Source organism: Hypanus sabinus, chromosome 16 (genome assembly GCF_030144855.1).
Source record: "Hypanus sabinus isolate sHypSab1 chromosome 16, sHypSab1.hap1, whole genome shotgun sequence".
In the NCBI taxonomy this organism is placed as follows: domain Eukaryota; kingdom Metazoa; phylum Chordata; class Chondrichthyes; order Myliobatiformes; family Dasyatidae; genus Hypanus; species Hypanus sabinus.
The window spans coordinates 83,518,792-83,534,582 of record NC_082721.1 but is presented as its reverse complement, the minus strand read 5'-3'; the positions used below and the strand labels follow the sequence as shown (position 1 = coordinate 83,534,582).

The following is a 15,791-nucleotide window of genomic DNA, read 5'->3' as shown; positions in this document are numbered from 1 at the left end:
ACAAATTATTGTGGCCAATTAACCTACCAACTGGTATGTTTTTGGACTGTGAGAGGAAACTGGAACACCCAGAGGAAACCCATGTGGTCATGGGGAGAATGTACAAACTCCTTACAGGCAGTGGCAGGAACAACCCATAGGTGGTTCTGTTTCAATGAGAATCACTTCTTAGTCTTCAAAACTCTAGAATCTATTTGCCCAGCCTTAGTAAGATAAATTCCAGTATCCCACCCTCTCCTAATCACTCCACGAATCGATCTGGTGGTTTTTTTTTTGTTGCTTTTACTTCCTTTAATCAGAATTGTGTTCTACCTGACAGAGAGAGACTAGTCCCATGTACAATTTTCCAAGTCCAGGCGCACCAGGATACTATTTAATTGCTGTAAAATATATTTATTTTGTATTGAAAATCTCTTGCATTAATGATCAAAGTCTCATTTGGCTTTCTAATTGTTCGATGTATCTGAATGGTTTTAATGTACTTTTTAATCCCCCATTTAAAAAAAATACTGTTTCTTTTTACCAGTTAAGTGGATGACTTAACACTTCTCCATTATAGTCTATTTGCCATGTCTTTGACTAGTTAGTTAGCTTTTATACATAAATCCCCTTGTAAACTCTCTGCATTCTCTTTGCAACCTGCACTGCTGCTCAGCTATTATTAACAAGTTAGGGTATGTTGTACTTTGTCTCATAATCTAGATAATTGCTATGGATTGCAAACAGTTTATTCTCAGCACCATTGCCTCAGTGGGTACGCTGACTCAATAATAACCTACGCGTTCCTATTGAGTTTTATCCATGTTCTGAGTCCTAGTCATTAATCCATGCCTGCATGTCTACAATCTCATGCTCCACATTTCTTATAAATTCCCATATTGAAGATCCTTAAAATTCACTGCACCACTTCAACCGATCGCTCCCATTGATTCTGTTGATGACATCTCAAACGTACTTTTCCTTTCATTACTCTATGTTGACTGCCTAATCCAGCTATTATTTTCTATGCTACTTTCTTAACATTATATTTTTAGCAACATGCACAAAATGCTGGGAGGAACTCAGCAGGTCAGGCAGCATCTGTGGAAAAGAGTAAACAGTCGATGTTTTGGGCTGAGACACTCGCATCACGACTGAGAAAGAAGGGGCAATATCCCAGAGTAAAAAGATGGGGAGGGGAAGTATATTCTATTTTAACCCTACTACTGATGTGACAACCTTTAGAAACTCTTTTTGAATATTCATCCATAGGACCACGATACTGCAGATACTCTAGAAGTCAAAGTCAAATTCATTATCATATACTACCTTAAGATTCATTTCCTTTAGACATTTGCAGAAAAAAAAATAATTTATGAAAAAAACGTACATAAACAGTGACAAACAACTATTGTGCAAAAGAAGACAAATTATCTAAATAAGGAAAGTACTGAGAACATGAGTTATCAAGTCCTTAAGTCCCTAGTAAGCGGCCAATTTTGTTAATTGTAAAAGCCTACTTGGCCTGTGAATACTGAATTCTGTCAATTGTCCCCAAAGCTATGTTAGCGGAGATTTCTAGCAACTTAAGTGGAAGGTTAAATTATGGTAAAGCAGTGGATGTACTGATTACTTTGCAGATGATTACCTGCTGTATTTGGACCCTCACTACTGCCAGCCTGTTGTGGATGTAACTAAATACAATTTCCTGCTGGAGGTAAGTCACGCTTGGCTGTTGCTACAGAGCAGGCCTGTGCCTGCTGCTGGTCTGCATTCAGTCACACAAGCAAGTACTAAGATTTCTTTTCAAGTTAGAGAGCAAACAGATAAATTTTGAGTCAGTATAGAGCTATTTGTTTTCACATCAGAAGCTTCTTCAACATTTCCGGCCTACTAGTGAAAGTATTTCATTGCTTTTGTGTGTATGTTAATGTTTACAGATGCAATAACTGATTCATTGGAGAGGAATTGGAAATCTAATTAATACAGAGGAATTGAAATAGTGCTTCCTGTTTGACATAGCAAAGTGTTTTGTATTTGTTTTTGGGTAGGTCTCTCAGGCAGAGTAGTGAGCTGACTGTGCATGGTCAGCTATTTAAGAAGAGTTACATTCCTCAAAGCTGGCAAAGTGCTGCTGTGTGATGGGCTTTTGGTACAGTGGATGTATCACTGGCATCACAATGAGTAGGGGACACCTTACAAGGGCCATTCCTGGATGTGTCTGTGAGGACAAGTCAGATTAAGGACACTTTCTGGGATTGGATGATTTACTGAATCTGGTGGGGAAGGAGGGGAGGCCAGCTATTGTCAAAATAGCTAAGAACAAGGCAAGAAACGCAAAGATTGTCTGGAAATTTTTCTGGAATATTCATTCCTTTCCCCTACTATTCCCACTTGAGTGTAAAGAACACCCAACTGTGTATTGATGTGTCTGTTACAATCCTTCATGTTCTGGACTTTCCTCTTTCAGATTCAAGAGCTCAGTCATGGTATAGTTCAGGGCACAGCGAGCAAGTGCAAGATTATGAACATAATTGCTTCAAATTAGTTTTAGATAGCGTTAAAGCCACTTTTTTTCCCCAGCCTCAGAATAGAGGACCTTCCTTTTAGTATGAAGATGAGGAATTTCTTTAGCCGGAGAGTGGTGAATCTGTGGAATTCGTTGCTACGGGTGGCTCTGGAGGCCAAGTACCTGGGTGTACTTAAGACGGAAATCTTGATTGGTCAGATCATGAAGCGATACAGGGAAAAGACAGATTAGCGCTGAGAGGGAAAATGGATCCACCATTAATGAAATGGTGGACCAGATTCAAGGGGTCAAATGGCCTGATTTTTCTCCTATATCTTAATGGTCTTATGCCTATAGTACATCGCCAAACTGCCTATTGTTTATGTGAGCTAATATCAACAAACAACTAAACAGCTGAGCTAATCTGATGCCTGATGACCACACACTATCCAGGAATTATTTTACCTGAGCTAATTATTTTTCTCCAAGGCCCCTCCACTGTCCCAACCTAACTCCCTCACACTCAAATTAGGATGGGGAGCATGTCAGAGGGGAACCTTGCTGGTGCCAGACAGCATGGATTGATAAGAGGTTTGGATTTGTGTTTTGTGATCTGGGAGTATAAATGAGAATGAAGCATTTAACGTGGGGAACTGTGCATGAATGGTTCTTTTTGTTTCACAGTCATTTCACTGCATCTCTCCGAGGAAGCTGGCTTTCACTAAGATGGATCCCAGCTGTACTATAGGCTTTTATGCAAAGACTAAGGAGGATTTTGAAAACTTGTGTGAAAATGTCACAAAGGTAAGTAAATGGTGCAGTGTTTTTGTTTTGATTACTGAAGTTGTGTCTAAGAAGGTAATAAATGCTGGAGGAACTCAGCAGGTCAGGCAGCATCTATGGAAAAGAGTAAACAGTCAGTTTTTCAGGTTGAGACCCTTTTTCAGTCCTGAAGAAGGTTCTCGGCTCAATGTTGACTGGTTACTCTTTTCCATAAATGTAGAAGATAGAAGGTACAGGTGCCTCTGGACTCACACTGCCAGGTTCAAGAACAGTTACTACCCCTCAACCATCAGGCTTTTGAACAAAACGGGATAACTCCATTCATTTAAGGACACTTTTATCTTGTTATTTCATGCTTGTTATTTATTGGTATTTATTACGTGTATTTGCATTCTGTAGATTTGCTAAGTATGGCCACAGAAAAAGAATCTCAGGGTTGTGTATGGTGACATTTGTGTACCCTGATAATAGATTTTACTTCAAACTTTGCTGCCTGACCTACTGAGTTCCTTCAGTATTTTGTGTCTATTACTTTGGATTCCCAGCATCTGCAGACCTTCTCATATCTAAGGAAATATAACAGGTCAAAGGGACTTGGGAGTCCTCATGCTAGATGCCCTAAAGGTTGTAAGGAAGGTAAATACAATGTTAACACTCATTTTTAGAAGTCTAAAATATAAGAAGCAAGGATGTAGTGCTGAAAGGCATTAGTCAGACCACGCTTGCAGCATTGTGAGCAGTTTGGGCCCTGTAGCTGAGAAACGATGTGCTGACATTGGAGAGGGTTCGCTGGAGGTTCATGAGAATAATCCTAGGAACGAAAGGGTTACTGTATGAGGAGCATTTGATGGCTCTGTGCCTTGTTGGAGTTGAGAAGGATTGGGGAGGTGTGGGAATGTCATTGAAGCCTACTGAACACTGAAAGGCCTGATAGACTGGATATAGATATTATGTTCCTATAGTAGGGGAGTCTAGCACCAAGGGGCACAGCCGCTGAATATGAGGAGATCTATTTAGGAGAAATTTCTTTTGAATCTGTGGAATTCATTGCCACAAAAGGCTGTGGAGGTCATCATTGGATATATTTAAACTAGTTTGATAGGTTCTTGATTACCAAGGGCATTAAAGGTTATGGAGATAAGGCAGAAGAATGCAGTTGAGAAGAAAAATGAATTGGCTTTCATTGAATGGTGGAGCAGTCTCGATGGGCCAAATGGCCTAATTCTGCTCCTATGTTTTATGGTCTTGTGGTTGTAACTGTAGGCGTATGTATTAACTCTAAAATAAATTAGTTGCTGTTCTTCTGTTCTCTCTTGATTGCTATTTGCTTGAGGTGTGTTCAGCCTTTTTAATCGGTATTGGTTGAGTGTTGTCACACCATTGTTGGTGTTAATCCACAGAATGTTTGCCTTCTGGAGAGCAGGCTGGGGAACTTCATAAAGATCTCAGCGTGGATATTAGTACTCAGTGTTGCTGGTCAGAGAGAAGTTTTAACAGACAGCAGTAGGTGGTGGTGTTGGAGGAGTTACATTGGACTGGAATAGAAAGTTAAGTGGGAGCATTGGGCATTTTGTATTGGAACCACATCTTTTAGCTTAGTGAATCAGTGTAGATTCAGAATTCAAATTTATAAACGATATGAAACTTGGAGTGGAACCAAAGGAAATGACTCTGAAGCTAATGTCGAAATTAAGCTACAATTTTGGAAAATTATGTTTGATGAAATTAAAATTTTGATTTGTATTATAGTAAAGTTAAATAACTATCCATGTACATCAAAGTTAAAGTGACCCGTAAGTCGCAATAAATGCAACATGGTGGATTTTCTAGTGTAACATGAATGTTGTTAGTCTGGTAACAGTAAGTCTACTTGTGATTCATCATAGAGTGGCTTCAATTGTAAATGTATTTGGTTTCTGAAATCAGTACAGCACATGTCATTGATCAGTTTACAAGACCACTTTTGTTGGACACTCAAGTTCAAGTTTAATTATCATTCCACATACACATGTAACAGCTAAATGGAACAGCATTCCCCTGGAACCAAAGTGCAAAACAGTTATACAAGTCACACATAGCACATATAATTAAGATAGCTCAGACAGTCAGTAATAATAATATTTGCCCAAGAAAAGTGTAATTCACTGAGAAATTCACTGTGGAAACAGTACAAAGTTGTCATATCTGGGATTTGATGTACATTAGAGGAAATTGGAGAGGGAAATTCACCTTCAGTAATAGACACTTTAAGACCTATCAGGTACCCGATTGGTTTTGATGGAATATGATTCATGGAGATGTATACAATCAAGAATAGAACAACAGCGAAATTATTTTGTTTCTCTTTAGGTTTTAGGCTCCTCACCTTTGAAAGAGAAGTACCCTATTTTCACCTTTGCAGAAGGTTGTGCTCAGGATTATGGTCTGGATGAACGCTGCATTTGCAAACCGGATACAACTGTGCGAATCTCCAAGTCTGAAAGAGCAGGGAAGTCGAAGCAGAGCAGCACTGAAGAATTTGTTTTTCTCTAGTGAACAATGGACTTGCAATTAAATATCTGTGCCTGCTACTGTACGTTTCAACAGGGAACAAACTAAGGGTACTCTTGGAATGTTCCAATATTTATATCTGGTGTTTTTCCATAATGAAGTGGAGTCATGGCAATCATTATCCCTTCTGTGTAGCTTTTACTATGAGACTGGTAGAACTCTTCCTGAGAATGATTAGCTTGTTTTTCCCTTTTATAATGTGGCTGAAATTGTGCATGTCATTTATAGGTCTGTGTGATGCAGACTTTTCAAGGCATTGACAGTTTCAAGCTGGGGTTGATATTGAAACCACTTATGTAATGTATTGATGCAGATATTGCTGAGGTGCTGACTTGTATTCTGAGAGCTCACTGAGTGGTTCCTCACCCTTGATCAATCCTTTACATAGTGTGAACTTGATAATAGGGAGTAGTTCATAGGGAGACAGATGGGGAATGGTTGCCAAGTCTGATGCTTTATTTGTGATGCATTTTGCTATAGAATTCCAGTTAAAGGTTGGGAATCATGCCTGTCATCACTTCCCTGGGTCCAGGTTACCGAAGACTGATTGTCTGGATCCATTGTTCCTTTGGCAGATTACAAATAGAGACTCCTTTGCTGAATTTTGCATCTTTTCCCCAAATCCTCCCTGAGAAGTACAGCACTTCAGTTTATGGAGCTACCTCTTTGAATTCACTTACTGTGGCTCAAACTGTGCACAGGAGGGAGTCAAAAATCAAAGTTCTCTTTACCTGCGTGAGTGTCGACATGTACTATGTCAGTACAGATCATAGATTGTCACACTGTAGCACTCCTTTGCCCACAACACTGTGTTTCAACATTAAACCGGCAGTGTTGTGACCCGAATGGCTTAGGTGAATGGCAGATCAGATTTTTATTTAGGAAAAAGGAAAGGCAAATATTTCTCTTAAAGAATGGGTATCATTTATCTATTTTGATTGGTCGATTAATTTACAAAATAGTGCGATAAGAGGCCTACTCTGAACAAAGGAAGAACATTTAATGGACTTTTAAAAACCAGGATTTGCTTCTTGTCGGATCCACACAGACAGCTGTTTGCATTGCAGTGACATTTTTAAAATTCTAATGCTTTATACTTCATTGGAAATATTTTACTTTTGATTGGTACTAGGATTGGGATGACTTTTACCCTGGGTTTGGGTTCTCCATTTTCTTGGTGATAAGTCTTCTTGAGGGATAAAAATTTTTTGCTGGGGCCTAGTTTGAAACTGGGCTCAAGCAGATAAAATTGGCCCAGATTCGGCAATAACTGACATTAAAATCTAACTTGGGTCACAGGGCGTTGGTAAAGGTGCTCTTTTCTTTTTTTTCTTTGGTCAAGACTGTCATTGCAAAGCTCCTTCTGCTCTGTTCCTATTCATGTGGCATTTAAACTGCATTGGAGCTTGTGAATTTTACACTGGCTCCAAAGGGGGTTCTGCTCCCCGCGTAACCCATTGTATAATCTGTACTTTCAATCATGTTACTGCGGGCTGTCAACGCTAATCACAGACCTTGAAACTTAACTACTGATCCTAATGACTCACAAAGTGTTGTCTATAATTATTAATTGAGCTAACAAGTAAGAGCAGTCTAATTACATAACTACTTAGTTTGTATTATTTATTCTGTGTTTCAATTTCTATTTTTGATAATAGTTTTTATTTCTGGACTGAGCCTTTGATCTGTAGCACAGCTATGTGCATTTCCCTGTGACTCCTTCCTCCTCACCACCCATGCCTTCCACCCACAACCCCGTACCCTCAGAGTTAAAATATCTGTAGTGTTTAGGAAAACATCCTGAGGATCAGTTTACCAGGACTGAGGTACAAGCAGGTGAAAATCAATTAATGATTCCTGCATTGGAGACATTGGCTGGCATTGGGATATTCACACTGCAGTGTACTCTTCCCACTGCCACACCTTGTGAACAGCCAGGCTTTATAAATTGTCATTAGTTGAAGAGGGCTTATAATATTGCCACTTTTTGTGGGTTCAGTTCATAAAATTTGCTAATTGCTACTTTGCAGTCTTTTACTGCTAAACTCAGGACCAAATTGTTAGTGGGACAGTGGGCCACCATGATGGTGAGCTGTTGCATCATGTTAACAAATAATTGTTTTAAGAATAAGGAAGGTAACTGCACAGTATTTTTAGTATGTATGGTTCTTTTTTGGAAGCATTTTGCCTAGAAACTTAATTTGAAACAACAAAAAGATTGTAGATTAGGGGAGGGAAGGTGGAATATGAATCAATGTTGTCACAGCCTTTCTGTTGTCACCTTTCAGTGTGGTGGAGCCATGAGCTTTCACAGCTAGGATCACTGTGGTTCACCCGACAGGTTTTCTGCACTTCAGGGAGTGTACAACATTAATCAAATTGCAGAACTGTCGAGAGCACTAAAGGTTCTCAATTAACTCTGTTTAAACAAATGGCCATCTCTCTTGCTAACAAACTCAACTACAGATACCTTGATAGTCTTGTCAATGAGTGCCTATTATTATGTGGGGATTACATTAACTACATGGAGATTTTGTTTCACTGTTGCCGCATAGCTAGCTGTGGAATTTGCAAATGCTCCATGCACAGTGATTGAGTATATAAGGCATGAATAGGTTGCAGTGGATTACTCCGTGGTATTAATATGGAACATTTCTACTCTAGTGACAAACTAGATATAAAATATTTCTGCATCTTGATCAGGCTGATTACATCTAAAAGAGTAACCTTGACATATCTATCCTGTTAGTGAATCATTTGTTGGCTACATTTTCCGCCTCCCACACCCTTTCGAACTCTTGTGCTTCTAGCCATTCAATTAGCTCCTAATGGCCCCTGTTACTGTTCAGAGAAAAGCAAGAGAGTTCTTCTGCCATCTTGGCCAATATTCCTCCCTCAACCAGAAAGGATTAAATATCTCATTGTTGCTTATGTACACCATCCTACCATATTTACCTATAATACAATTGTTACTCAGTGGAATTCATTGAATGAGAAATGCTTAGCTTAGTGACTGATGCTACTGGATTAATGCAGATTATTTTCCCAAAGTATGCATTTGAAATGTTGCTTTGAACGTCTCAGAGCAGGACTGTGCTCCAGTATTGGTTTCTCCAGATGTATTATGAATGCTTTATCAACAAGTATTTTTGGGCTGAGTGTAGGCACATCAAGAGGTATTTTTCCAATGAGTGTAATCTAGTTCTGATAAATGATGCTGCCTCTCACCTGTCTGAGGACCGCAACCATTGGCTTGGGAGGGTTAGTTAACTTGAAGTCTCATTTCTTGAAGATGAGCAGTAGAAGAAGCAGGACAAGGGCTGTAAGGCAGCATTCTCGTATTGTTTCTTTGGTCCTACCTAGATTGTGTTGGAAGTTCTTTCCATGACTCCTCCCCCTTGTTTACTGTTTACTCTTCTTGCCATCCTCTCTCCTTTCTTCAAACCTCCACATTGAAGACCTACTCCTTATACCCTTTGAAATCCTTTCCCTCAGCTCTCTCAATGGAAGGAATGAATTGTAATAGATGAATGCTGTCAGATTGTTTAACTGTGGAGGATATTGGGAGCTGTTTTGAGTAGCAACAGTAATTTGGAGCCAACTTTTCTTCCCCCCCCCCCCCCCCCGCCCACACAGAAACTCTCCTGTATGTTTACAGCAACCCAGTAGAGACCAGCCCAAATAACAAACAACTACTTTCCTAACTCTTGAGCCATTTTGTTTAATCCCTCTTATCACTGTGTGATTGAATCATAGTATGATCAGATATCTAAGACTGGCTGTGCCTCATTCTAGTTACCCACTTTTACATTTTACTTAAATATAATGCTGCTAGGTTTTGGAAAAATCATGTGCATAATTTCTTGCTCTATTTATAAACATGCCTGAATTTGAAATGATGAATATTATTGTGAAATTGGATGGAAATTACAATCCATCTGCTTGAACCCTAATGCGTTTGTTTTGAGCAAATATCGATTTTATCACTGGTGTTTAAATGATGTTTGTATTCTCACAGTTCATTCTTGAAGTTACTGTGCATGTACTACTGAAAGTTTCTCCAGCTGTGCTATTTTAGGAAGGCCTGTGTATTGCTTGATTAGTGTCCAAATGATTTCCTGGTTCCCTAACAGCACTGATCCATAAATTACCAGGAAGCTCCCAGGAACCAAACTTGGTCTCAAGTGGGGTTGCCTTCCCAAAGTGCACAGTGCAGTACTAGTAAACCAAATAATTTGTAGTTAGTCTTGAAACGTTCCTAGCATGTTTTAATCCTTTGAGAATGTTTCATTTGGCATCATAGTCTGGAGAGAACTTCCTCCTTCCAATCCTGGGGTTTTGGACATCTTGATTACAGTGGGGAAATTTGATAATGCACTTTAAATTAAAATGGGTCATGGGTCAACTCTATATACACCCTCCCCTTTGAGGGTAGAACTGTGTAACTGGGAATCTCTTCTGATTACATTATATTAAAGGATAGGACAGAATACCCTTTTTATTTACAAACATGAAGGGTATTTTGCCTAAATTTGGTGATGCTAGAATAAGGCATATTTGTATTATGAGAGGAATTATGCAGTGGTCACTACTGTTCAGTAATGTGTACAAATGGGGAAATTTAAATACATTCAACAACATTAAAAAGTTAGTTTAAAAGTCTTTGTTGGATAGATCCTCATAATTAATGAATTCTCTCACTGGTTCCAACAAAGCACAGACTTTTCTCTGTATAACTCCTTTCAGCAGGTTTCAACACACACCACTTGGAAAGAAAATCAAAATCTGTAAATACTGGAACACTAAAACAGAAAATGTTGGAATTGGTCAGTATGTCAGGCAGCATCTGTGACAAGAGAAATAGAGTTCATGTTTCAGGTCACAGGTAGATCTCAGCAGCACTCGGAAAGTGGAAAACAAGTTGGGAGAGGGGTAGACAGAAAATCTCTTCACAGATCTGGTAAGTGTTCTTACCACTTTTCACTCAAAGAACCCTGGTTGATTTGTATATCTGTGTATCCCTTTTCTGATTAGAAATTGATGGGAATGTCTCATTTCATAACACTGGACAACAAAGGTTTTGCTTCCTGAATACCTTTAGGTGTACAGTATCATGAATTTTGAGCTACTGATCATGAAATCACCATGAAATTTCCCTATCCTGCACTATTTTTTGAAATAATTTATGCTTATTATTTCAATTCATAATTCAAGTCAATTAAAATGTTGCCTACAATGTAAGCTGAAAAGTTTCCTATCTTGTCCAGGCATAGGTGGTGCAGCTGCTACATAACAGGACAGGTTTCAGTAATAATTATTGGGTTCAGGACTGTAAGGATGGAATTTGCTATCACTAGGCACAAACGTTTCTTTGAAGGATTTTGATATTTGAGACAAATGCTTCTCAGAATAACTGATGCCAAGATTATAGTTGCATTTTAGTTGATCCGCAAATCAAACAGGTCATTAATGACAGGCAATTTGAAGAATTTCTAGTGGGACCGGAGAAAATCACACGGAAGGCATTCAAGGAAGTTGTTGAATTTTTTCTCGGCATCTGCAGAGCACCAAACTACATGCAGCTGGTTGAAAGCATGCTTCAAACATATAAAACCATGAAATGCAACATGTCACTAAAGATACATTTTCTGCATTCCCATTTAGACTTCCCCCTCCAAATCTTGGTGCTGTTAGTGACAAGCATGGTGAAAGGTTTCACCAGGACATTGCAGTCATGGAGAAAAGATACCAGGGCAACTGGAATCCATCAATATGCTGGCAAATTATTGTTGGACACTTAAGCAAGAAGCCTCAGTCACTGAGTACAAATGAAAATCAGTAACAAAATATTTTTAACTTGGTGGAACTATTGCAAAGCATCAGCACCATTATGCAATTAAACACATTATATTCAATAAAAATTACTTTGTTGTTTCTCCAAATTCCTACGTGATACAAGTAGTCTGAAGTTATATTTGTGTTCATCTTCAAGCAGTCTTATCATAAACAAAAAATTCTGGGGAAGCAACACTTTTGAAAAAAATTGTCCAGTGTAATAAAAATTAAAGAACTATATTGAAAAGGACTCGAAGGCTTTGGGATATCCTGGAAGGCATCTTTAAACATGAATCTCTAAAAGGTATCCTAACCACTGGAACACAAGACACCTTTTGCCTTTGAAAGGCTGATGTGGCAGGGGCTGAGAGGCATTATTTCAGTCCACTGTTCACTTTTGGAATGTCAATTTTATTACTTTAAAATGATCTAAATTATCAGAAATATGGGAGCAAAATGGATATCTGTTTCTAATTTGTTACTAGTATAAAATTTGCCTTTTTTTTTTAAACACCCCTCCCATGTATTTTGACTCTGGTTCAAAAGACCATATTAATGATTCATTGAAGGTAGCACCATTGCCAAGCAAAACCAATAACAACAACCTAGAGGTTTAAGATGGCATTGATGAAGCACAGTGACTACCTACTTATGGCAAACTAAACAAAACTACTAAACACTTCATTAATAATACTTTTTTATAACAATCATTGAACAATGGTGAGGTGAGGTGAGTGGATGTGGAGGTGGGGTTGGGGTGCCCCCAAAAGTGAGGAAAGACATGGTGTTTGATTTTAATCGCTGGACCAAATTGGAAAGGTCTGTTACTGGTCCAGCAGGCAGCAGGGTCCAGGTCCCAGAGAGGTCTGAGAGTGAGGAATGACCTGATATTTGGACAATCTAAGCACTGGGCCGGATTGGAAAAAGCCAGGATGTCAGGAACAGAAGCAAGGGATGGACAAGTTCTGCTTACTATTCCTTGACCTTTACTTGGCTCTGCAATGAATTGAGGCTGTGGGCTGCTCCTGCAGTGTTAATCTCACATCTCTGCCCTTTGATTCTCACATTTGTAACACATCACGCAGTCACTTTGTGAATGTGATGAAGGCTTTTGGTTCCTTCAGTTTTCAGGCATTGAGATCCCCCACCCCAACCACCATTTTCTGGGTTTAAAGTTTTACTGAATTCCCCTCTAATCTTTCTTCTAATTAACTTAAATCAATTCCAAATTGTTTTGGCCTCCCTGTTGTCTCTGAATTATCCAAATATTGGCTTCATTTAAAATATGTTTATGGACGACCATAAGACATAGAGCAGAATTTGGCCATTCTGCCCAATAGTCTACTTTGCCATTTGAATCTTGGCTGATTTATTTTCCCTATCCCATTCTCCTTCCTCCTTCCTATAATCTTTGATGCCCTTACTATTCAAGAACCTATCAACCTCAGCTTCAAATATTTTCAATGACTTGGCCTTCATGCCCATCTATGGTAATGAATTCCACAGATTTACCACCCTCTGGCTAAAGAAATTCCTCCTCATCTCTGTTCAATGGAATTATTCAATCTTTTTGGTCTGAGGGAGGGGGAGAAAGAATCTTGGAGAGTAACATGTATCCACAAAGAGTCCTACTTGTAATATTCTCCTCTTGAATGCAACCAGTCCCATTTACTGGAATCTATCTGGATTTCCATCTTGCTTTTTTGACCCAAAATGTACTTTTGTATTGCCACAGTTTGAACTAGACCAGCTCATAGCATGCTAATTGTTGCATTTCACCCACTTCCTGATCCCATCAGAAAATCCAGCGGGTGGACTGAAGGAAACAGTGGATTTACACTAGTTACTGTGAGGATTACAATTTTAACCAAAGATCAATCTGTTGGCATTTGTTACAAAGTAGGTTGAGACAGCTTTTCTTTCTAACACTGAACTCTGGAGGGAGCCTCAACTTTGTGATACCCCTCCCCTCTGAGCATGAAGGTTCGAGGCACACTGGACGTTCTTGATGAGTGAGGGTCTAAGTTATGGTTCTGAGTTCTTAGCTGACATCCAGCAAGATAGCTGACTCTGAATCTCTCTCCTCTTTCCTCAAACTTCACCTTGATGTCATATGGGTTGGGAGAAGCTTTGAAAGGTCTTATCTCCCGTACAGGTGCAACCTGTACAAGTTTGTTGTCCATCCACAGCTTCATGCCGTGGTTCTATGTGAAGGTAGAAAAATTACATGAGCACAAATGGTTAAGAACTAGAATCGGCTATTATTGAAACTGTAAAGCAGGAGATTGCAAACTACCTTTGGTTTCTAATCTGGATAAGTTTCACACTGGAGGAGGAATCTCCCAATTCCATTGGCCACATTTAGCATCACAGATATATTGTTCAATACACAAGCATGTCACCCATTTCCCCACCATCCCCAGCCATAGAACAGCAGATAGATGATTATCTCTTAGTTATTACCCTTTACTAAAACATTTCTGCCTCCTGTACGGGCTGGGATTGAGCACCAGGAAATCTCATGTTCTCAGCCATTAAACTATAAAAGTTAAAATTAGCAGACTTGTTAAGTCGTGATGTGGGTGAGTATGATATTTTATCCAGCTATGTGAAAATGTTGGGGATGTAATAATTTCCAGGTAAAGAGCTGAATCCGAGTTATTACCCCAAATGCACAAGCAATGTAACAGAAGGTTACATAGCCCAAGGTGTTCAAAGTAAATTTATTATCAAAGTACATATACAGTATACAACCCTGAGATTAATTTTCTTGTGGGCATACTCATTAAATCCATCATGGAATCAATGAAAGACTGCACCAACTTGGGTGCTCCACCCCTTTCCTGGTTTGTGAACAATTTCCTCAGGTCTGGAACTTGAGGTTGTGAATAGGGAGTGTAGGAGACGTGTAGCATTAAGCTGGTCCTGGAAAGTGAGTTCATGCTACTGACTCAAAGACAGTACATACTGGAAGTTTAGCCAAACAGACAGTATCTATGAAAAGTGAAAGAGTTAATGCTTCAGTCAAAGGCCCTTCATCAGAACTGGGAATATGAGAAAGGAAGTTAGTTATAACAAGTCACTTATCTCAGATCTTATGAGGGTTTTAGGAACAGTGGGCATGGCTTCAGAATAGAATGACGTCTATTTAGAATGGAGGCAAAGAGTAATTTCTTCGGCCAGAGGGTGGTGAATCTGTGGAATTCATTGCCATAGATGGCTGTGAAGGCCAACTCATTGGGTATATTTAAAGAAGAGGTTGATGGGTTCTTGATTAGTAAAGATTTTTAAGGTTATGGAGAGAAGGCAGGAGAATGGGCCTGATTAGCTGAATGGAACCAAATGTCATCAACTTAATAATGCAGCAGGTCACTGTGATAGCGCCTTGCATGCTGATCTTGGTTAGGATGGCACATGATATCTGGACTTGATTAGCGAATCTTCTGCTCTGACATTCAGTACCACCACATGGAACAATATCTTCATCTACGAAACTATTAGAGGGAAAGAGAAGGGAGATAGTTACAGCTTCCAACAGAAGAAAGCAACATAATTTCTTACAGTTTCCTGAATGGCCAGCAGTGGACTAAAGCTCAGTACTATGTGACTGAGGGTGTACTAACATAATTACTGGCCAGTTTCATCACTGCAAACACCAGTCCTCTGGTGGTTTAAAGTGGTCTTTATCTTCTACCAAAATGAAATAATAATGTAAATAAAATATTGAGCCTCATAACACCTACGTAGCAGGGAATGCTCTCGGGATAGAAAAAAGGATTAGTGGGCACACATTCAAAACTTGACCATGAATACATTGCTAATGTGTGCTAGCTCCTGCTCTCCTTTCAAATGAGAGGAATCATTTTGAAATAAGTTCAATACGAGATAATAAATTCATTATTGTTCAGACTGACCTCTCTTGTCAATGGTTTCGCTTCTGTTGCTGCAGGAACACGGATTCCGAATCTGCTCCTGCATCTCATCCATAGCTTGTCTATGTAGAAACACAAATGGGGACCATTGGTTACTGACCTGTGTGAGGACACTCCATGCCCCTCCTGCTCAATATTGCCCACCTCACCCTTTGGTGGTTCCGTTTCTCTCCAATCCTTCTCCTGAATGTGCTGACTGTTAC

General features: G+C 39.3%; 1 protein-coding gene across 2 annotated transcripts in view; it reads left to right on the top strand.

Moving 5' to 3' along the window:
* Positions 1-15,569, top strand: part of atg4da (autophagy related 4D, cysteine peptidase a) — a 48,038-nt gene extending 32,469 nt beyond the window's left edge. For both annotated transcript variants that reach the window (XM_059992305.1, XM_059992306.1), the window contains exons 9-11: positions 1,620-1,696; positions 3,173-3,292; positions 5,621-15,569. In XM_059992305.1, coding sequence (XP_059848288.1) covers positions 1,620-1,696; positions 3,173-3,292; positions 5,621-5,803 — 380 coding nt within the window. In that variant the 3' untranslated portion in view covers positions 5,804-15,569. The remainder of the gene's footprint in view (positions 1-1,619; positions 1,697-3,172; positions 3,293-5,620) is intronic.
* The last annotated feature ends 222 nt before the right edge of the window (positions 15,570-15,791 follow it).